This window comes from Phoca vitulina, unplaced genomic scaffold (assembly GCF_004348235.1).
Source record: "Phoca vitulina isolate PV1807 unplaced genomic scaffold, GSC_HSeal_1.0 scaffold4, whole genome shotgun sequence".
Lineage (NCBI taxonomy): Eukaryota > Metazoa > Chordata > Mammalia > Carnivora > Phocidae > Phoca > Phoca vitulina.
Genome location: NW_022589707.1, coordinates 5770328 through 5794203, shown reverse-complemented (window position 1 = coordinate 5794203; position 23876 = coordinate 5770328). Strand labels below are relative to the sequence as shown.

General features: G+C 38.2%; 1 protein-coding gene across 1 annotated transcript in view; it reads left to right on the top strand.

Moving 5' to 3' along the window:
- The window catches only part of MGAM2 (maltase-glucoamylase 2 (putative)), an 81572-nt gene that overhangs the window by 6000 nt on the left and 51696 nt on the right, over positions 1 to 23876 (top strand). Inside the window, exons 3-14 of the mRNA XM_032401283.1 lie at positions 7680 to 7803; positions 7923 to 8032; positions 8364 to 8518; positions 9355 to 9526; positions 11867 to 11966; positions 12786 to 12898; positions 13046 to 13171; positions 15828 to 15959; positions 16049 to 16147; positions 18588 to 18701; positions 19584 to 19668; positions 21946 to 22063. Of these exons, the coding sequence (XP_032257174.1) occupies positions 7680 to 7803; positions 7923 to 8032; positions 8364 to 8518; positions 9355 to 9526; positions 11867 to 11966; positions 12786 to 12898; positions 13046 to 13171; positions 15828 to 15959; positions 16049 to 16147; positions 18588 to 18701; positions 19584 to 19668; positions 21946 to 22063 (1448 nt within the window). The remainder of the gene's footprint in view (positions 1 to 7679; positions 7804 to 7922; positions 8033 to 8363; positions 8519 to 9354; positions 9527 to 11866; positions 11967 to 12785; positions 12899 to 13045; positions 13172 to 15827; positions 15960 to 16048; positions 16148 to 18587; positions 18702 to 19583; positions 19669 to 21945; positions 22064 to 23876) is intronic.

Genomic DNA, 23876 nt, shown 5'->3' with positions numbered 1-23876 from the left:
ACTGCATTGAATTTTAGATTAAATTTAAGAAATATTGATATCTCAGTAATTTTGAATCTTCCCATTCTAAAAACATAGGAAGTCTCTCCATTTCAACTCTTTTTCGTGTATGTATATTTCTCAACTGGGTTTTATGTTTCTCTTTCTCTTTACACATATATAATATGCATTTTATTACATATGAATTATGAGGGTTTTTTTCTCTAGATCTTTCATATACTTGGTTTCTATTGTATATACAATCCATTATGTTTTCTAACTGGTGCTTCTTTTATTACTGATTATTCTATATTTATTTATTTTATATTATATTTATATATTTATGTTATATTACATCATAACACATTAATTATATAACTGGCCAACTGAAATTTCCTATTGTTTCTAAATGGTTTCTGTAGTTCTTGAGTTATTAAGTACACAGTTCTATTCTAGGCAAATAATGATACGTAAGAATGGAATTTCCACTTCATAGGATATATACATGTTTATCTTTCAGTGATATTGCAAAATAGTTTTTCAAAGTGTTTGTACCGATTTACACTCCCTGTAGCAATATATAAGAGCAATTACTCAGCATCCTAACCTACTCGTGGTGTTTTCTCCTTTTTCTTTTTTTTTCATGTAATTTTAACTTAAAAATTTTTAATATTGAAGCATAGTTGACACTATGTTATATTAGTTTCAGTTGTACAACTTAGTGATTCAACATATCTGTACATTACACAATGCTCACCATGATAAGTATAGCTACCATCTGTTACCATACATTATTACAATATTATTGACTGTATTCCCTATGCTGTGTACATCTCACATGACTAATGAAGTTAAACACCTTTTCATATTACTTCTTGGCTACATGGTTAATCACATTTGTGAAGTGCCTTTTCAATTTTTTAACTGTTTTTTTCTGTTGGGCTGTTCATATTTTTCTTATTGCTTTGTAGTAATCATTTATATATTCTGGATACGAATCTTTTATCAGATATATAAATTTTAAGTATCTTCTCTTACTCTGTGATTTCACTTTTAACCCAATAGTGACTTTTGATGAAAAGTAGTTCTTAATTTTAATAAAATCCACTTTAAGAGTTTTAATATGCGTTTTTGTATTCTATTTAAAAATCCTTGCTTACTCCAAAGTTAGAAAAATATATTCCTATATATTCCTCTAAAACCATTGTTTTATTTTTCAGATTTAGATTTTTAATCAAGTTAGTTTGATTTTTATGTATGGTATCAGGTAGAAGTCCAGAACATTTTTTTTTTCTTGAATCTTTAGTAGATCCATCACCACTTATTGAAATTACCATCTTTTTCCCTCTTCATTGTAGTGGCACCTTTACTGTAAATTATATGTCTTTGTATGTGAGGACCTAGTTTCAGAATATCTATTTTGTTCCACTGTTAGTCTGTTCGTTTGCCAAGACCACACTGCCTTAATTAGTATAGCTTTATAAAAGGTCACGATATGTGGTTGTGTAAGTCCTCCATATCATTCTTCTTTTTCTTCAAGATTGCCTAGCTTATTCTTGACACTTTAGGTTTCTAAATACATATTAGAATCAGTCTCTCAGTTTCCCCAAAAAAATCTACCAGAAATTTTACTCTGTTCACCTAAAATGTACAGATTAACTTTAGAAGAATTTCCATATTTACAAGAGTGAATATTCTAATCTATGATCATGATATATTGCTTTATTTATTGAGACTTAATTTTGAAGTTTTTGGTGTGGAGGTCTGAAATTTTTTCCCAAATTTTTTTCTATTTGGTATTTGATTTTATTTAAATATTTTTAAATTTTAATTTTCTGTTTAAGCTGTTGTTGGCATATTGATTTAAAATTGATTTTTTGAATATTGATCTTGGAACCAGAAATGTTCTTAAATTTATTTATTAATTATTCTAGTTTGTTTATAGGCACTTTTGGATTTTCCTTAGACAATAATGATACCTGCAACTAATGACCATTTAAATTTTTTTTCCAATGTGCCTTTCTTCTTCTTTGTCTTGTAACACTAAGGATCATTTTTGCTTCTAATTTTTCAATATTGTTTGAGATATCTCATCTAAAAGGCAATATGCAACTATAGTAAGTTTCAGAGAATGGAACCTTCTGGAGACTGATTTTTAACTAAACGTAAGAAATAACCTTGCAGTAAAATATTAACTATGAAGGTGGAATTTCAGATTTTGGAAGAAATTGGCTACACGTCATTCACAGAACTCTCAGAGGCACTACTGAAAAAATCTTTATATCAAATGGAAGTTTGGTTAGATAATTTCCAAGCAATTCTCAAATTCTACAAGTTAGTAATGTGAGTGGAAAATAGCATAAAATTCTATTTAAAAGATAACTGGAGAATACTCTTTGGGAAAGTTTGGGGTTAGGGGAAAAATAGAGATAGGGAGACTTGTCATGAGTCAACCACTGTAGTCCAGGCAACAGTTTATGAGGGTCTGTGTTCTTGTCTGTGGTGGCAGTGGAAACGGAAAAGAAGAAGGAGATGTATCTACATCAAAGATTTGACCTTCGGTGTCTGTAACACTGAGAATGGCTTAAAATTGAAGTAGGCATGTTATGGCAGACTGCCTTCAAAAATACTGTATTTACCTGAATGTATTAGATCTCTTGTCTTATTGCTTTTTATAGAGGTCTACAGACCTTGGAACAATTTATGGCAGTGAAACTAACCTTTTGGACTTTACCAACCTCAGTTTCAAAGGTAGCAGAGCCACTGAATATCGGCTTCGGACTTAGGAATATCAGTTATTGAGAGGTTATCCAGAACCTGCAAACTCTTTCTCCACTGATCCCCTCCAGCTTTTTTTGTTGTTATCTGGAGAGGATGAGGCAGGAATATCAGCTGTATATATGGAGAATTAATAAGTACATTTAAGAATATTTTATGGTATGATGTGATTGCTTTGTTTATAATAGACATGAAACATTGATTTAAGTTATATTCATATTGTCATTTTTCAAAGCAATTACATCAGATGCTAGCATCTGAAATACTTGTCAGTACCATGCCTTTTCCAAATGAGTAGTGTTGTGACATATTCTTTTGTTTTTTTAATCACAAAATTTATGCTGGATACATTCCTTTAACAAAAAAGATTGAGACATTATAGTTATGTACAGAGTAAAATGGGGAAGTCTTTCCTTATTCATAATGCTTTCTCTCTACCTCTAGATCCCCTCCCCAGAATTAATTCAATAGCTTGGTGTGTTTCCTTCTCTTGATTTTTCTATGCTTTTGCATATATGTATATATTATGCACACATGTTAATATATTTTTTGTTTTGTTTTAACACAAATTATACTATATATATTATTTTATAATTTGCTTTTTAAATTTAGGGCATTTAAATTTACCACATTATTATATTTTAAAAATAGTTTGCTTCTGGGGGCACCTGGGTGGCTCAGTCAGTTAAGTGTTCAACTCTTGACTTTGGCTCAGGTATGATCTCAAGGTCATAAGAGGGAGCCCCATGTCAGGCTCCATGCTGAGTGCAGAGTCTACTTGAGATTCTTTCTCCCTTTGCCCCTCCCACCCTGCTCATGCATGCTCTCTCTCTTTCTCAAAATAAATAAATTTAAAAATTAAAAAAAAAAAATGTCTGCAATAGCCAAACTGTGGAAAGAGCCGAGATGCCCTTCAACAGATGAATGGATAAAGAAGATGTGGTCCATATATATAATGGAATATTACTCAGCCATCAGAAAGGATGAATACCCAACTTTTACATCAACATGGATGGGAATGGAGGAGATTATGCTAAGTGAAATAAGTCAAGCAGAGAAAATCAATTATCATATGGTTTCACTTATTTGTGGAACATAAGGAATAGCATGGAGGACATTAGGAGAAGGAAGGGAAAAATGAAGGGGGGGAAATCGGAGGGAGAGTTGAGCGATGAGAGACTATGGACTCTGAGAAACAAACTGAGGGTTTTAGAGGGGAGGGGGATGGGGAGATGGGTTAGCCCAGTGATGGGTATTAAGGAGGGCACATACTGCACGGAGCACTGGGTGTCACACGAAAACAATGAATCGTGGATCATCACATCAAAAACTAATGATGTATTGTATGGTGATTAACATAACATAATAAAATAAAATTTAAAAGAAGTTTGCTTCTGTTGAGATGATCATATGATTTTCTTTTTTCAATGTTGTTCTTTTTTCAATGAATTATGTTAAAACATTTCTTAATTTTGAACCATTTTAGTTTTACGCTTGATAACCCTTAACTTGGCTATTATGCATTAATTCTTTTAATTCTCTAATGAATTCAAATTGTTAACCTTTTATTTAACATTATAAAAACATCTATTTTTTTTAGTGAAATGGGCTTATATATTTTTGTGGGTTTATTTTGACTTTTCCTTGTCTAGTTTGTTGCCAGAATTATTATAGTTTAATAAAATGAATCAGGAAACTTTCTATCTTTTTCTATGTTCTGAAAAGTATATATTATATGAGAATATTCTATTCCCCAAATGATCTGGGCAAAGTATCATTTTTTTTTTTTTTTATAGGGAAGGGTCTTTGACTACTTACAATTTCTCATGGCAACTGGTCATTTCCACCTCTTATTTTTGATTATTTAATATTTTACTATTTAAAGATTCAAATTATAGTTTCATATTCATTGGCAAATATTTGTACAAATAGTTTTCTCACAATCCTTAGTTATGTTAAAAATCCTATATATCTGGGGCACCTGGCTAGCTAGGTTGGTTGAGCCTCAGACTCTTGATTTTGGCTCAGGTCATGATCTCAGAGTCATGAGATTGAGCTCCGCGTCTGGCTCCATGCTGTGTGTGGAGCCTGCTTGAAATCCCTCCCTCTCTCTCTGCCCTGCTCATGTGCTTGTGTTCTCTCTCTTCTCAAAAAAAAAAAAAAAAAAAATCCTGTATCTCTGTTGTCATTCACCATTTTGTTTTATTATGTTCATTCACCATTTTTGTTTCTAATCTTGTTTGTCCCTCTTTTTGTCAGAAGAGGATTTCATAAGGTATTCATATTTCTTGACTGTCATCTTTGTGTTTAATTATCTATGACATACATTTATGATGTATAAATACATCATTATTTATTTATCTGCAAATCTAATATCAAAACATATCCTTGCACTGTAGTAATTATCCATGTGGAATTATAGCAGGAATTGACACATATGCCAAACCTATAAAACAGGAAGTTCTAAAATGCATATTTTCATGTCATATATGTGCCCTGAAATTTAGCATGTTGGGAACATGGCATTTCAAGTCAATAGTGGAAACAATGTCTAATTAATGGTGGTGTCTGTCTCACCTACTAAGCTGGGCGGCAGCACTGTATCATGTGAACTTAGATGAATACTTGAAACAGAGGAGATGCTTATTTCATGTTTTAAACTGAACTGTAGATACTTGATTCTTTTCTCTTTCATTAATTACTGCTAAATACTGCTTTTACTCATAAATCCTTCATGTAGTTTTTCTGGGTTTATTTCAGTCTTTTCGAATTACGTGGGTTGTATATTGAGTTGTTCATCATGTATAACATTACTTTCTCTATTTGATTCCCCCTTCCCTCACTTGTATCCTCTTTTCACCCCTTTTGGAATGTTCTAGTTGAGTATTACTGTCTGGCCCCACTGGTCACCTTGCCTACCCTTTCTCTTATACTTTCCGTGTCTTTGTCCTTGTGTTCTGAGATAAACCTAAATTTGATTTTTAAAAAAATTCTTCTTGTCTTGACATTGTTCTCTTTCCTTTTTGTTACTCTGTCCAAATATTAAGGAGTTTTAAATCTTGTTGTTCAATATCTTAACTTTCAATATTCTTTGTTGCTTTTTTTCTAACGGAAGCAACAGTTATATGCCTCTCTAAAGATAATAATTATATTTATTTAAAAGGTTTGTAATTTTTTTTTCTATTAATTGTTTCCTGCAATTTGTTTCTTCTGTTTATTGAGTCTGGTGCCCATCATAGTGTTGGTTTCTCTCATGTTTGGTGGTTCTTGACTGTCATCTTTGTGTTTAATTATCTATGACTGCCTGTCCTATTTACCTTGGTTTGCACTGAGTATTTAGGAGGGAAGAAAACGACTGCTGAAGGGAACGTGGGTACTTGTCTGGGGGTGAGGGGCCTGGCTTATTAGCTGGTGCATTGCCATGTCTTCTGGTTCCCAGCATCTTTCCTAACTTCCTTAGCCTATGAACAAATACTTCAGGATGCCCACCAATTAGTCAGAGCTTACCAATAGCTATAAGGAATGTCAGATTGGGCAGCTAAATGTTCATACTGGAGCTTCCCAATTAATCATCCAAAACTAGGCCCCAGGTTCTCTTCCACTTCTCCACATTGACTTGGCTTGGAGCAGTTCTTTTTTTCCTCTTGTGTTTTAGGTCATGAATATTTTTTTCCCTGGAGTTCGTAAAGTCTATTTCCTGTGTTTCAGTCATTTCATACCATTTCTGCCATATTGCATTATAGCTGGCTGCTTTGTAATGGTTTTGTGTTTTTTTCTTAATGATACTTTTGTCACTTCATGTAAATTTAGTTGGGTGGAGAGAGGGATGCCTATGTTTGTTTCAACAGTTTGATTCAATTTGCCATCTATTTTAGTTCTTTATTATAACAAAACAATTTTTATGTAAGTGGATATTAAAGTTGTAGGAAAATACATCTCACCAAAAAATAATCATTTTTTAAAGCTTTTATTTATTTATTTGTCAGAGAGAGAGAGCACAAGCAGGGGGAGTGGCAAAGGGAGAGGGAGAAGCCAGCTCCCCACTGAGCAGGGAGTCTGGATGGGGCTTGATCCCAGGACCTCGGGATCACAACCTGAGCTGAAGGCAGACACTTAACTGACTGAGCCACCTAGGCGCCCCAAATAATAATCATTGTAAAAATCCATAATCAAACCACTCTGAGAAGCCACATGTGGTTTATTTTTACCTTATGGACATTGTGAATTTGTTTATGTCACCCTCTGTCCCATTTCTATCTTAATTTTTTCCTATTTCCTTTGTTTTACTTCTCTTACATTTTAGAAATGCATTTCTTTATGCCATATTGTTGGTCATTTCCATGACTGTTCCTCATGAGAAAGTCTAAATTGGTTGGCCCGACATCTAGCTTACTCGTATGAATATTGTTTCCCTCTGGCATGTTTCTCTCAGTGTTCTTGGCACAATGAACTTGTGGTTTTTATGAATCTATCATGTATTGCTGCTTTCTCTGCTCTCCTGTTCCCCTACCTAGCCCCTCCCAGTGCACTAGGAGTGGGCTTACCTTTCACCTACCTGGTAGTCCTCCCACCCTGCTTGCAGCCTTCTAGACTGTGTGCCATGGCTGGCGTGTGCGTTCCTTTAGCCCCTGGGCACTCTCTGTCCGAGCACTCCTCTCATACTGAAATTGCATGTACTACTAGACTGTAATGGAAGTTTGCTAAAGGCAAGAACTGTGTCTTATTTATCTGTATCATTAGTTTCTTGTCGGGGAGGTAATAAATGCATTTTGGATGGCTGTATAAATGTGAATAAAAGAAGAATAAGTGACTGCATGTAAATAGGACCTATCTTAAAATCTTCTTGGAATAAAATTGGTTATAAATACGTAGAACTTTCTTTCCTTCATTTCATATCATGTCACTCTGTGCCATTGTTACAGGATGTCTGCAGCCGGCAATATAACTGCTGCTGGAAACCGGCACCCGATACTAATGTCCCTAGGTGCTTCTTCCCCAGGAACTGGGGCTATGAAGTCAGCAGTAGGCAGAATGGTACAAGGACAGGTGAGCATTACCCTGATGAGCTCCCAGGGAATCACTCTTTACGACTCAGATAAGCTAACTGCAAAATAAAATCTAAAAGCTTCCTTCCCCACCCCCCATTTTCCTCCCCCCAGCCCTAGGGTTTACAGCCCGGTTGAAAAAGTTGCCGTTCCCATCTCTGTTTGGATATGATGTCGAGGACGCCCTCTTCACAGCTGAATATCAGACATCCAATCGTTTTCATTTTAAGGTTGGTTTGGTAGTTACCACTGAATACATCTCTGGGGAAAGCAGCGCCCCCACACTGGATTCAGATCATTCGCCTTTAGGTACTGCATAGAGGTGTGGAGGCAGGAGGTGCCTCTCTGTTCCTCTCTGCAGGAATCTCCCAAGGGGACGTGTGGGCTGTGTCGTGTTTTGTGGCGGACACGTGATTGGGTGATTTTTTTTCTCACAACTCAGGAAACCCAGGATTAAGAATTAGAAGCTGTTTTCTTTGGGGGCTGAGAGTGAAGCTCCTTTGTAGCTCTACAAGGAAGTGGTTTCATCTGGAGTTGGTCTTTCTCTTTTTCTTCTGACAGATCAGTGATATCAACCATAAACGCTATGAAGTCCCCCCTGAAATTATTAACCTGTCTGATAGGACTACTAGAACCTCCAATTTGAACTATTACATAGAGGTCATTGATAAGCCCTTCAGCATCAAGATAATGAGGACAAGCAACAGAAGAGTCTTGTGAGCTTTTCAACACCCTTTGTGTATCTTTGAATATACAGTCTCAATATCATTCAGTCTGACTTACTGGGGGTGGATGATGAGATAAGTAGGACCTGGGAAAATGTTTGGACCTTAGAAAATGTCAAAGTTTTCACTGTAAATCATTAACACTTGCTAACCTGTCATGATTGCAGAGCACAGCATGCTAAAATATAATGTGCTGGTGTGCTAAGTTAGATAAATGCACTGTAGTTAATGTCTTTCATGAGAGAGGAAATTTTATTATTTTGGCTGACCGTTCACTTTGGAACTCAGCTTCACTGTTTATCATTCCAAGTTTTAATTTCCTCAGAAACTTGCCATGAAGAATCTAACAACGGCCTGAGCTTAAACCATAAATTGTATGGGAGAAAGTACAGGGATTAATGTCGGTAAAACCTGTTTTCAAGTCCTGGCACCAGCAAGTCACTGGTCGGCTTTGGGATGTTAGGCAAAGCATCTCACATCAGCCTCAGTTCCCATATCTGTAGAAAGGGAATCAGAATATCCACTGTTGCTCTGTGAACAGAGCTATATTCGTGAAGCATCCAGAGCAGGTCCCGGCATGAAGCAGATGCCCAGCAAGTGTAAGGTCCCATCCGCTCTCTCCCCCCAATCATCCAACTTGAGTTTCTGGTGTCATGTCTCCTCTAGAATGAAAGCATCAGAGACACCCTAGAAAGTCCTTCCAAGGTAGTACGAACGTGGATGAGAACACCTGAAACAACTGTTCTCAAAGCGAACAGGGAGAGTAGCAGACAGGGTCCTGGCAGAGAGAGCTGTTTGGTGACTCTCACTCTTACCCCACGGCCCAGACTGGACACGAGCATCGGGCCCCTGCAGTTTGCCCAGCAGTACCTGCAGCTGTCCTTCCGACTTCCCAGCACTGCTGTGTACGGCCTGGGGGAGCACGTGCATCGGCAGTACCGCCACAGCATGAGCTGGAAGACCTGGCCCATCTTCACTCGCGATGCCGCCCCCACCGAGGTGAGCTTCCCTTCCCCCTACCTAGGGCTCACAGGAAGGAAACCCTTCTCTCCTTTCCAGAAAGTGACCTAGAGTCAAGCAACCTACAGAGTTATATCCATATCTTATTTTGCCCAAGTTAGATCCATTTGTGCTGGAGGATACTTGTTCTTGAGGTTTATGAACTCACAGTTAGTAATATATCAATTTTTTTGGTTTTGTTTTCTTTATTATTTTTTTTATTGAGGTATTGCTGACATGCAACATTATATTAGTTTCAGGTGTACATCATCATGGTTCTGTATTTGTCTATATTGTGAAACAATCACCACAGTAAGTCTAATTAACATTTGTCACCACACTAGATACAGGATTATTTTTTTTCTTTGTGATGAGAACTTTTTTTTTTGAATTCAGTTAATTAACATATTATTAGTTTCAGAGGTAACGGTCAGTGATTCATCAGTAACATATCAATTTTTAAAAACATCCCACTTTTAAAGGAAAATATAATTTAATGACTATATGATGGCCTAATATATATATTAGAAAATCCTTCTGCAAAATAACTATGTTTGTCTTTAATAATTAATTGGGTAGTATCTAGGGGAGAGCTTCAGCAGGAGCTACCCCCGGTAGAACTTTGAAGACTAAAAAGAATTCTTCTTTTGGCAGTTTTAGTATTATTCTAGGTCTCTGCTACTTGAAGTATGTTCTGGAGACAGCAGTGTTGGCATCACTTGGGAGGTTGTTAGAAATGCAGAATCTCAGGTCAGAGCCCAGACCTATGGAACCATAATCTGCATGTTAATAAGATCTACAAGTGAACCATACACATACTCAAGTGGGCAAAGAGCTGGTCTAGAGCAGTGCCTCTCGACTTACCTGTAGTGAAGGATCAGTTCCTTTCTTTCTCTCTGTTATTATTATTATTTTTTAATCTTGGGGAAATGAAATAAAATTACTCAAAGACATAAAATATAAGCTCAAATTTTAAATTGAACAGCTTTTAAATTACTCTTTTAAATTGCTATAAAGTTTCTAAACTCTTTCTCTTGTTTTTTGTACTTTCCTTGCTGATTTACAGCAAAGGATGTGGGGAGGTACAAGCCCACGGACAATACTTGGAGTAGCACTGCTTTGTAGAGCAGGTCTTGAAGCCTCCATTGTGCTGATGACGTTTCCCAAATCTGTGATGTATGTTGCAAGGGAGGGATGGGACTGAAGTTTTGCAATTCGTATTCCACAGGAGATGAACAAATCAAGTAGCACATTAACTGGCCCATCCACCAATGTCTGATGCAGTGAAGGGGACACACCTATTGAACCAGAGTAAAGCAATAGCCAGCACATTCACTAAAGTGCTTGCTCTAGGCCCTTGACAAACATGCAACATAAGCATCATACTAAGCTGGGCTCTCTAGAGCTGAAAAATCCTTGAGTTATGTAGTCACAGATTAGATAAATGTCTTATCTGTCTTCCTTCCTTCCTCCCTCCCACATCCCCCCCCTTCTTTCTGTCTTCTGTCCCTCTCTTTCTCTCTCTCACTTTTTCACTTACAGTAATACACATTATCTCTTTTTATATCAGTGCTCATCACAGCCCTGTGACAGGTTCAGTATCTTTTTTTAAATTTTAAACTTATTTACTACCTAAGTATTATATGCTAATTATAGAAAAATTAGAAAATACAGCTAGGCATAAAGAAGAAATACAAAATTTCTCATAATAACATTATCTTCTGCTAACATTTTGTCATATGTCTTTGCAGATATTTTCCAAATTTTAAAAAATAACTTGACTGGAATATAATTTATATACTATACAATTCATCTGTTTTAAGTGTACAATTCAGTGATTGCTTAGCACATTACTGAGTTGTGCAGCTATCATCATAATCCAGTTTTAGAAGATTTTCATCACCCCACTAGGATCCCTCATACTTTTATAGACATAATCCCCATTCCCACCCCAGTGCCCACTTTAGCCCTGGGCAATCACCATTCTACTTTCTGTCTGTATAGATTTGACTTTTCTGGATACTTCATATAAATAGAATCATGCAATATTTGGTTTCTTTTGTATCCATTTCTTTCACTTAGTATCACATTTATGAGGTTTGTTCCTGTTGTAGCATGGATCAGTTTTTCATTTCTTATTATTACTAATAGTATTCCATTGTATGTATTTTGTTTATCCATTTATCAGTTGATATTACCATTTCAATACCTTTTTGATATAATACTAAACCACGTCAGGTGTTGACCAAGTACATGTTGTATGTGGCGTTTGACTTTATTCTAGGGTAAATAACATTTTCAACATGTACTACTATTATTTGTTATCATTTTTCTTGACAGGACATGATTAATCTGTATGGAGCTCATACATTCTTCCTGTGCCTTGAAGACACCAGCGGCTCCTCTTTTGGTGTTTTTCTGTTGAACAGTAATGCCATGGGTAGGAAGCATCTTTTTAGCTCAACAGGAATATGTTTTGGGATGTGGCTTTTATAAAACCAACTTTCATGGCGAGATCATTATTTAACAGAATGTGTATTTAACCTACAATGCTTCTATATGGGAACCCAAAAGTAGGGTAACCTGTTATAAATCTAGTTCATGCTGAAAGCTATTTCCATTGAAAACTTCTTTCGGGTTCTCTTTTGATGCAGTGTTTTCCATAATATTCTGTAGATAATAAGATGCATTGACAGATAGGTCCCAAAGATACCTGTAGATTTCAACATGTAAACCAGACTGTCTGTCTGTAGGCAACAAGGCTGTGTTCTGTAAGCTGTTTCTCATAGCTCATTCCTTCCCTACTCCAGAATCTTCTCCCTCAAGCTTCTGGACTAACAGTGCCTTAATAAAGGCTTGTTTTTATTTTTATTTGTAAATTATAATTAAACTCATCTAATAAGGTTTTTAAAACTTTTCCATTACTTTAAATCATTCACAAATTCCAGACATTTGTATTGTTATATAGCCAGATTAAAATAGAATTGGTTCTTAATTGAATTAAAATAAAAAAATAAAATTATAATAAGAAAAAAATAGAATTGGTTCGGCTTTCTCTTAAAAAAATCAATTCTTCATTAGTGTTTTACTCACTTAATATTATAAACGTCAGCAATCTAAAGAAAAGAATTTTTTGTGTGGCTTTCATCTCTTGCAAAATGAGACTGAGATTGTTTTGCATAGCTCAGGTATTCACATTCTAGAGAAAAGTATATTTGGAACCACAAAATTCTAATAACCCTCATTTTAATCCTTTCAGAGGTCACCCTGCAGCCTGCTCCTGCGATCACTTACCGCACGATTGGGGGCATCCTTGACTTTTATGTATTCCTGGGAAATACTCCAGAACAAGTGATTCAGGAATACCTGGAGGTATGGGCTTTGCTTGAACAGAAATGGAATGGAAATATAAATGGAAATGGAAATTATAAATGGAAATGGAAAGTGTTTTCTGTACAGACATGGTGCTCAAAACAGTAGTTTTTAAATACTTAGACATGTCTATATTTATTTTTTCAGCTCATTGGACGACCATTGCTGCCTCCCTACTGGAGTCTTGGGTTCCAGCTTAGTCGCAGGAACTATGGTGGCATCAATGGATTGAAGGAGGTTGTGAACCGAAATCTTGTAGCTGGGATCCCTTATGTAAGTCGGAACTTCTCTTAACTTGTGTAAGGCACCATTTCCTATCTTTTAGTTTTTGCATCTAATTCAATGTATTAGGAAGAAATACAGAGAGAGCTAGGTGGATAGACACATACATACATACATACATACGTAGACAAACAGGCACACCTAGTGTGAGAAATTTGCATGCTAAATTACCTGTGTCATCATGGAAACAGCAGTTTATGGAGTTGGGTGGATATGGTTTTGAATTTTAGCTTTACTTCTTCCTAGCTCTCTCAGTGTTGGGCTGGTTAATTAGCACCTCTGAGTCTTAGTTTCTCCCTTTATAAAATGAGAACGCAAGGCTTCCTTTGGTGGACTGGTAGTGAGGAATGCCTTACACTATGCACGGAAGGCAGGCAGCACATTGGATGAGCTCCATCAAAGTTAGCTGTTATTTTATGAAAGAAAGCAGCACCTGGGGTGATATGGTTAACAAGAGCTGATGATTGTAAAAATGACTCACAGTAAGTGAGTTTCTCATAGCGACCTTGAACACTCCTTCCAGATCTAGCAGACTCTAATTTTGAAAGTTCAGTGGTTGCCAAGTATTTATGATGTTCCATGCCCACTGGTAAATAGATAATTATTAAGTGAAGACTACTTGATAAGTTCCTCCAGGAGATGTAGAATGCCTTTAATGAAGTTATCAAAACAGTTTATTTGGGGCTAGATCTTTGGAACTGTGTCGCAAGCATATATTTGGTTAGCATGCGAAGGAAGAATGTGCAGGTGGAAATGACTTTGGCCTGATCTCAGGACTTAACAATGCCCTCTCAGGGCAGCAAGGAGAGCAGGCAGGGAGATGAATTTCTCCTGTGAGAAAACATGCCTGGTGTGGTGTTACGGTGTCTAGAGGAAATTGATCATGTGTTTCATTAAAATGCTCCCAAATCTGATACCTTCAAGCACTCAATTCCAGGAGGAATCAGGCCAAATCTTGCCACATGGTTATTATTTTATAAGGTGCTTTCACAACCATGGTTAAATGTCATTTATTGGTATTTTGTAAATGAGATAATGGAAACACACTGCATAGTTAGTAACTTTTCTAAGGTCACTAAAGCTAGCTAAATGGCAGGACCAGGATTCAAAAATGGTTCTTTTACTCCATGTGGTATTGGTTTCAATCTATGCTCGTACCTCTGATGTGAAGGGCTTTTCTGAAGTGCTGCTGATTCAGGAACAAATGAGCTTTCCTTCCACGGATTGGATCTTTCCCACCACGTGTGAGGAGGCATTGGGTATCGACTGACTGCCCAGCGTTAGAACAGATGTGCTGCGTTGGCACCAGGCCACCAGCCACATTTCCCTGCAGGCCTGGAAGCTAGAACTTTCTAAGACACATGAGGAACACTTAACTACATGAGGAACACATTCTTAGAAGACCTTCAGATGTCCTTGAAGTTGTGGCAGTTTGGAAAAAAAGAGCAGCTGGATTCAAAGGGCCTATCACAAAAGCTGCAGTCGGCCCCACCCACCCCTGCGTATGACCTTGGGACATGTCACTCAAACCCTTCACATTTCAGTCTTCTCACTAAGAATAACACCTGCTCCTCACAGATTGGTATGCAAACACTAAAATAAACTATGTATGAGACTTTGGTGAATTAAAGCTCTGCCCCTTTGTCGTTTATCTTTGTGAGTTATTGTTCTAGAAGTTTTAGAGAGCAAGAAGACTGTTTTCTCCTCTAATGATATAGTCTAGCTTAATGTTTAGGGTCCAACTTAGCACATGGTTACAACATTACTAATATACTCACCCAAATAGACATTTGAAGAGCACCTGTTTTATGTCAAGCATCCAGGCTCTCAAGTTGCAGGGATGGGGACACCTGGGTGGCTCAGTTGGTTAAGCATCTGCCTTCGGCTCAGGTCATGATCCCAGAGTTCTGGGACCGAGTCCCGCATCAGGCTCCTTGCTCAGTGGGGAGCCTGTTCTCCTGCTGCCTGCCGCTCTCCCTGCTTGTGCTCTCTCTCTCTCTCTGACAAATAAATAAATAAAATATTTAAAAAAAAAGTTTCAGGGATGAACAAGGCACAGTCCCTACCCTCAAGTTCCTCCCAAAGCCTCATGACATGCATCGGTCAGGACAAAGACATAAAACTGCAACCTGAGAGAGCCCGCGTCTTTCAGAAGGGCCTTATTTATTTCTAGGAGGTAGCCAAGTCCTGGAAGTTCAAGGGTCATTAAGAAATATGGCTTCAGGGGCACCTGGGTGGCTCAGTCAGTTAAGCATCTGCCTTTGGCTCAGGTCCTGATCTCAGGGTCCTGGGGTCAAGTCCCACATCTGGCTCCCTGCTCAGCGGGGAGCCTGCTTTTCCTTCTCCGTCTGCCTCTCCCCCCTGCTCGCGCTCTCTCTCTCTCTCAAATGAATAGAATCTTAAAAAGAAAGAAAGAAAAGAAGAAAGAAAGAAAGGAAGGAAGGAAGGAAGGAAGGAAGGAAGGAAGGAAGAAAGGAAGGAAGGAAGGAAGGAAGGAAGGAAGGAAGGAAGGAAGGAAGAAAAGGAAGGAAGGAAGAAAGAAAGAAAAATATAGCTTCAGTTTTAGTGAGCAAGAACCAGGGCTATGATACTTTCCGTCAGCACGGTGATATTTCCTAGGTTCTAACTGGCTGGCACTATCTTTCAGGATGTCCAGTACTCTGACATAGACTACATGGATGGAAATAAGGATTTCACTATTGATCAACGAGCCTTCCCTGATCTCTCAAATTTTACCAACGACTTACGTAAGCAAGGACTGAAATATGTAATCATTATGGTATGTTCAAACAAGTCTGTTGCCTCGTTTTCCCTTTCAAGGTGCAAAAGAAATTGACAAAAATAATATTTGTTATATTTATTTATTAGAATCCTGGCATCTTAAATAACTCTGACTATCAGCCCTACGTGAATGGAAGGAAAAAGAGAGTATGGATCTTGGGGGACAATGGCTTTGTCGTTGGGCAGGTAATTTTGCAAGGAAATCAATAAATTAGTCATTTGGGGAAGTTTGTACTTTTATTAATGAAAGTGAGTAGAAGGCACGTTGTAGTATCATCACTGTTTTCATGCTTTAGAGGCTTCCTTTATTATTATTTTTAAAACAGTAGATGTAATAGTAAAATGATTAAAATTCTGAAGGATTTTTAAAATTGAAATATATTTGACATATGACATTGTGTAAATTTCAGGTTTACAGCATGTTGATTTGATACACTTGTATATTGCAAATTGTGGCGAGAGCACTTCTACCATATCACATAATTATCATTTCTTTTTTTGTGGTGGGAAAAATTAATACCTAGTCTCTAAAAAGCTAGCCCCTGACTTTCTGTACTACAGATATTTGAGAAGCAATGTATTATAAGAAGAAAATTCATTTATTCTTAAAGTCCTCCTGCCTCTCAATTTCTTTCTCTTTCCCAAGACAATACATTCGGCTACAATAATGTAGTAGGATGCTCACAGTCTAATGTGAAACCTGTCTCAGCTAATGTACTTTTATTTTACATGAGACTTAACAGAGCCCAGCCTTTATTCAGGCATTGGAGTAGGCTGATTAGAAGCCTATTTCCAGAGTACTTTACATCAAATCGTGGAGGCAACTTTCTATTCCAGTTACATATAGGGTCAGCCCTAGCTGACTGGATTATGTGAGATTTACTAAAACTGATACTTAATCTGAGAGCTTATGTGGCTGCAAGTTGTGTTGCTCCTAGACGGTTTAATTTTCAAAACTGTCTTTTCAGGGTTATCAATGTCCCCTTAATCCCCCCTTAACTGCTCACTTAATTCCTATCATTGACTTTGTTTACAATACTTAATTCTATTTACTTTCTTTTGCATTGAGTCTAACCTTCTATGAAATAGTAGTTTCCTTCCTTCCCCAAACCAATGCTTTGATTTTATTGTTTTGTTTGAAGTGAATTTCTATAATATCAGACCGATATTCATATGTAAGTACAAAATCAGAGCCCGTGGTCACATAAACATGATTTTGATTATCTAAAAAGTAGATTATCCAGACCTGTGAGTCATTTCAGTAGTACTCATATTTGAGTGGTATACAATTGGTAATTTGCATATAATTACAAGAATTTAATTAGTTGCCTCCATTGACCAAGAAATAACACAAACATTTGATCTGAACTGTTGGCAGAGGTAGTAGTCTTGGGGGTGGCTGGAGGTTTATTATAAAGGTATTTGGGTGGTGCCTGGAGGCTCAGGTGTTTAAGCGTTCGATTTAGGTCATGATCTCAGGGTTGTGAGATTGAGCCCTATGTCGGACTCTGCACGGGGCCTGAAGCCTGCTTAAGATTCTCTCTCTCCCTCTCCCTCTGCCTCTTCTCCCACCCCCACTCATACTCTCACTCTCTCTCTCTCTAAAATAAACAAACAAATAAATTAATAAAACTAAAGATATTTGGTTGTAATGAAGTTTGCTGGGCCTACTCTAGATAGAGTGTTGCTATGGGTGACTTCTTTACCCCATTGCCTATTTCCTGAGTCCAAAATTACCTCTAGTTATTATTTGGTGCCCTATCACCTAACACAAGAGACCAGGAGTTCAACCCATTTAAACTGAGAATTTTCAGCTCCCATCTTGAGTTTTAGGAAGTCTCTGCATATTCACATTATATGTATTTTATAATATATAAATAAATATTAACATAAAATATATGTAATATATATAACACATAATATATATTAACATATGTAAGATATATATTAATTATATTGCCTGAGCATAAGGTCCTAAATGACAACCTATGAGTTTGTTGGGAAAATAAACAAGAATGTAAGCACAAAAGCTTATATCCTCTATCAATTCAGAGTTTTCAATAATTTGGCTGTAATTTCTATCTTTGCACTATTTCTGGAAAATGTTAAAAGCTACATCGGTAGGAATAGATTAGGAAGAGAAGAGAGGATAAGAAATACTGGACCTGAGTAAGAAGCACAAAATTCATCTCACCGTTTAAAACAGATTGTTTCTCTACCAAACCAAACGTATCGTTTATAAACATCATTCTTCAAAGCAGGTTTAAATGACCTTTAATTAACACATTGAGTGAATCTAGTCATTCTCTCCTAAAATCTTACCCAGTTAGATGGATGAGTGTTTTTAGACTGTTCTCCCAGCTGGTCTGACATCATGAAATTTTGTTATTGTGTTTTCATTGAAAGAAGACATCTGATGGCTTCTCATGTATTTATGGCTGTTTTTCCTTTCCTTTTTTCTTCTTTTGGTTCCTTGCATCTAGTTTACTATTTAGTTTGGGGGGAAGTTTTGATTCTGAAATGTTAAGATGTCTGGGGCTCCTGGTGGCAGAAGCGATAGCGGCAATGAGTGCGTCCGAGGTCCTCAGGCACACCCACTGCCCCCGCCTTCTTCTTTGTTCCCTAGGGATACCCTGGATGGACGGTCTTTCCTGATTATAGTAATCCGACTTGCACTCAGTGGTGGACAGAGCAGTTCAGTGAATTTCATAAAACTCTCGAGTTTGATGGAGTGTGGATTGTAAGTTGTTATGCCAGAATCAAACTTCTTTTGGAAATGGATAGTCCAAGATTTGAGAATGAGCTTTGACCCTGATCTGTAATAAAATAGTTTTCTTGACATAGTGGTATTTAAAATCCTTTTACTTAATGCGGAGCTTATATGCAGGAAAATAGACCACCTCAAAACCCCAGATTTTAATTCTGGATCTGCTACCAACTGATTATTTCTTTTTTGAGAAAGTCCTTTAGTTTCCCATGGCCTCAGCTTCTACCTCCCTTAACTGTCTTTCAACTTAAAGATACTGTTTTATGAGAGGTTGTCACACCGATCCATTAAAATTTAAAGTTAGTCAGAGAATGATTTAATGAACCCTTTTCATTTTTTAGGTGGGGATAGCAGGTGGAGATATTTCTTTGAAATTTGGAAAATTATCTCTGTTAGCAAGATTAGGCATCACCTATTTTTAATCCATTTTAAAGAGACAGATTTGGTCTCTGTTATATCTTCTTGTCCCTCACTGAGTGGAATAAAAGACAGGGGAAAGTATAAAACAGAAATATTCCTCTGTCTTAGGTTCTTTCGAACAGCACTGAAACATTAACAGCAACAATAAAACTCACATTATTCATAAGGTAAGAATTAGCCTTTGGAATGGTATCGTTTAATTAGCTAATTGAAATCAATGTATAAAAGGTAAAATGTGACTGATACCATTTCTGGCTGGAGGGCACCTTAGACACAACGCAGTCCGAAAGATGAAACAGAGGTCAAGAAAATTTAGGAAGATTCCTCAAGATCCCAAAGTCAATTAGTAAGAGGGGCTTCCAGTTGAGTAAACCTTGCCAGACGACTAACCCTACATCGGTAACACTTCCCTTTGTCCATCTTGTGTCTTTGAAGGAAATGGATGAAGTATCCAGCTTTCTCCAAGGTTCTGATCGCGGGTGTGAAGCGAACACCTTCAACTTTCCTCCTTTCACTCCCCGTAAGTTGTCTGGAGATACGCTTAGAGCAAGCTCAGCAGCACTCCGCGTGGCTGAGAACAGTCCCAGTTCCCAGTGCAAGGGGCCTGCGGGCACCCTGGCCACTCCCCTACCCGAGGCCTTGCTGCACCCATGGCCTCTGGCCACCTTCTGGCCGCCGGAACCCGAGGGCGAGTGTGTGGTGGACACACGCCTCCCTCAAGGGGCTCTGCATCCTCCCATCCTCTTCGTGGTCTCCAAACCCCTCCGACAAATGGTTCAGTTTTCAACTTTGTGAGAATACCAGAATACTTTAAGGTAGAAACTACCTTCCACTGAAGGAACTCTGTAATTTTGTGAACTTTTTTTTTTTTTAGCTCATCAGCCACAATTTAAAGCATCCGTGGTTCCTTTTAGATCCTTCTTATTTTTAAGTCTCATTCTTAGTCAGATTTTCCAGTCCTGATTTTGAAAGTATGTATGTGTGTGAAACCAGATTTTCCAGTCCTGATTTTGAAAGTATGTATGTGTGTGAAACCAGATTTTCCAGTCCTGATTTTGAAAGTATGTATGTGTGTGAAACAGTACCAAATAGATTATGCTGTGGATTAACACAATAAAAGTTTATTTTTTGCTCATACTGCAGCGTGAGATGTGTGGCTCTCATCCAAGCAGTGGCTCAGGGATCTAGTTACTTCCATTGCTTGGTTCTCCCATCTCAGAATCCTTTGTTTCCAGCTTCCTGGGTGAAGGAGAGGGACGGTAGAGAAGTTTTATTGGCAGGCCTAGAAGTGGGGCGTATACAATTTGCTCACATTTCTTTGCTCAGAATCCAATCACGTATTCTCAGTTCAACCTCCAGCGAAAGTGTGAAATATAATCTTAACTCTGCCAGGAAGAGAACACAGCCTTGGTGAGGATCTGGCTAGTCTCTGCCAGTTGATTCTGGTTTGTCCACTTCACTTGCACCCTGGACTATGGTTGACCTGTTTCTTTAGCTCCTTTTGGTCACTGAAGGAGTGGAGAACTTTTTTAGGAGGGATCTTGGCTTCAAACCATTTAACCTCTTGCAAAATCTGCTGTTTGCTTGTCTGCTTATTCCTCATTCTTCTCTGCTCAGTCTATGACCCCCTCCCGATTTTTTTTCCACTGCAGATCAGTTTATTATGTTTCTCTTTTAATCTCTTAATCTTCTTAGCGAGAGCTAAGTTTTTGTTTTTTGTTTTTTCTATGGAAAACTGCAATCTCATCCCCTTCTGCCTGCTTCTGGCAAGCACCTCACTCCCCAGCTCCCAGCATTTTTGTCTGCCTACCTATGACTAGCCACCACCTCGTAGCTGCTCTGCTTCTCACCTTTTCAGGATTGGACAGTTCACATTAGCGTGATAAAGAATTACATAAATTACCTTTGACCCTGGGACAATTTTAGCGTTTTTTTCTTATCATTAAAGTGGTTGTGAGTCTCATTCCACAAACCGAGCTATGCCAAAAATATAAATTTCATGTTTTATCATTCAACTTAATTTCTGATTAAGTTGGGCTGGTGAGATTCTGTTGGGCTAGTGGGAAAAAGTCAATGTCAGGGTTTCCTGGTTCCATTACTTTCTGGAACTGTGCTTCATACTGAGGCTCTATGTCCATGGCAAGGCCTCATGAAGGAGAGCTGATATGGCGCCCCGCCCCGTTATTGGTTCACAAGAAGAAAAGGGAAGAAGGAGATTCGAGGCTACAAAGCAGAAAATGTTGAGCATTTTCGGCATGAAAAGGGAAAATAACAGTCAGACAATGGTGATTCTAGAAGCAGGATCTGAGTTCTTATTCATGAAACCACCCAAATGTCATATCTCATTTCTTAAAAAAAAAAAAAAAAAGCCTAACGGGTTGAATGCTTATAATGGAAGAATGAAAGTACATCTCTCCCACTGCCCCTCATCTCCGTTCCTTACACACTCAATTCTTCTTGATCAAATATGTGTAGAGAAATGTGGTGCTTTATTTACATTTCATCTCAGGCCGACTTCCCGTTGCTCTCCGCTCATTTTCCAGTTGTCTCCACTCAGCACCATGTTTTATGAGCTCCGAGGGAATGCACCTTAATTTTAATGATCTATCTCAGAGAGGGGCTTGGTGTGGGTCCCAGGTAGGATGTAGCATTTAGGATAGAGTTTAAAACTGGAAAGGATTTTGTCAGGTGGAGATTGAGTGGGAAGGTGCAGTAACTGGGAAGGGAACAACTGGGTGGTTATTTTGTTAGAGCTGATTGACTGGGAAGTGCGTCACTAATGGCTGTTTCCCCACAGGGATTCTGGACCGCTTGCTTTTTGCAAGAACCCTCTGCATGGATGTAGAATTTCAGTGGGGCCTTCACTATGATGTCCACAGCTTGTATGGCTACTCCATGGCAAAAGCAACACACTCGTAAGCACTTGGTTTTCGCCCTAATTCCCTTCTGGGGGAGGTGGGAGGCGGAGGGTTTTCGTATCTTCCATAAGTATGTTTTTCAAATATATTTTGTGGTTCTAAGGATGTACAACTCAGATCTTAGAGGATACTTAAGAGCTCTTCTCATAGAGCCCCTTGGTGCCTGTATGAGATTAGTTTTGATTGGCTTGTGACTAAGGGACTTCATTAAATACTGGTAGGCAGTAATGTGCGAGGTATTTAGAGCCCTGAGTTGGAAGCCAGCCCTTGCTTAGGTCCTGTTACCGAACCACACTAGGATTGCCTGATTTGGCAAATAAAAATATAGGACCCAGTTAAACTTGTAGTGGACACACTTATACTAAAAATGATCCATTGTTTAAATGAAATTCAAGTTTGCCCGAATGTCCCTTGTCTACCTGGCAGGCTACCCACACCACACCCTCCTGGCTTCTCTCCCCCCTGCCTTCCCCAGGCTCCCTCTCAGTTCTCCTGTCTGCAAACAAATGCTTATCTTTAAAGCCTCTTTTCAGATGTTTCTAGAAACCTTCCTGTCAGTTCTAGGAAAAGATTATTTCCCTTTTTTTGTGTTACCTTTGTTTGTATTACAATATGCTCAATATGCAAAAATCTTGTATTATAACGTTTAGATAACCCCCCCTTTTTTTTTCTTGCTGGACTGCAAGTTTTTTGAGGGAAAAGTCACCCCTGTAACTTTAGCCTGAGGAATAGTGTATGTACCTGTGTTGCACAGCTGCCTGGCCTGAGGAAGAGACATCAGGAAGGGCCTGCAGGGGGCCTGGAGAATCAGAGGCAGCAACTGCCCCTGTTTTGTTCTCCAGCACCGTTTTGCCCTCCTGACTTAGTATTATGTGGGATTGCCCAGGTGAGAGAGAGAGTCCTTGTCCAATAAATGCAAAAGTTTTGATCTCCATAAAAGAAGCTTCAAGAAGAAGGACACACATTTCTGATTTTGTTATCCTCTCTTTTATGACCTCTGTCTCTCTCACTCTTCCTTTCCTGGGAAATAAGCTAGAAGAATAAAGCTCAGTTATCTCACCTTTGAAATGAGAGGCTTGGATTAATGTTTCCCACAGTTCCTTCTTGTTCTGATCTATTTCGACTCTAAGATGGTTCTATCTAAGAACAGAAGGTGGGAGGGAGAGTGGCTACATGCCGGGGGTGAGAAAGGATGGGCAGGAAGAGGGAAAGAGACTTGCAAATTGCTTCATTGCTAGTGTCACCGTGTAATAAAAGTGCTGTAAGACCATGAGGGGGTGGTTAATATATTCTAATAGCTGTGATTAATAGTTAAAAGATAACTATAATGGAGAAGGTAAGTGCCCTTCTAAGTTCTCTGGATCAGGCAGAATGACCTAAGTCCCCCGAGAACAGTGGGGATAAGTGGAACTTGGCCTTTGGATAGGAGGCAGAGTGGTGAAAAAACAAATATGTTTTTTGTTCAGTGGGATCTGAGCATCAGCAGCATTTAAGCCATAGATCTGATGAGTATTTGGCTCAGCCTTCCTGGAAGTATCGTTTGGGGGCAGTGGTTACTGGTCTACCCCAAGAAGGAACTGCTCCCTCTAAGCTGAAAGTAGAAAGACAAGATCCCTTCAGAGATCGGGACAGATGATAAGCCTTCCAGACCTGAGGGACAGAAAAGAGAGACTTGAGGACCTCTGAATAAGATTGTTCCTCTGCTCTGGAAAACACAGACTTATCTAATCTGTGGTACCATAAAGGCCTGCCTCTAGATAAACCTTTAACCTCAGATAACTTTATCCCCGTTTTGGTTTCACTCTGTACA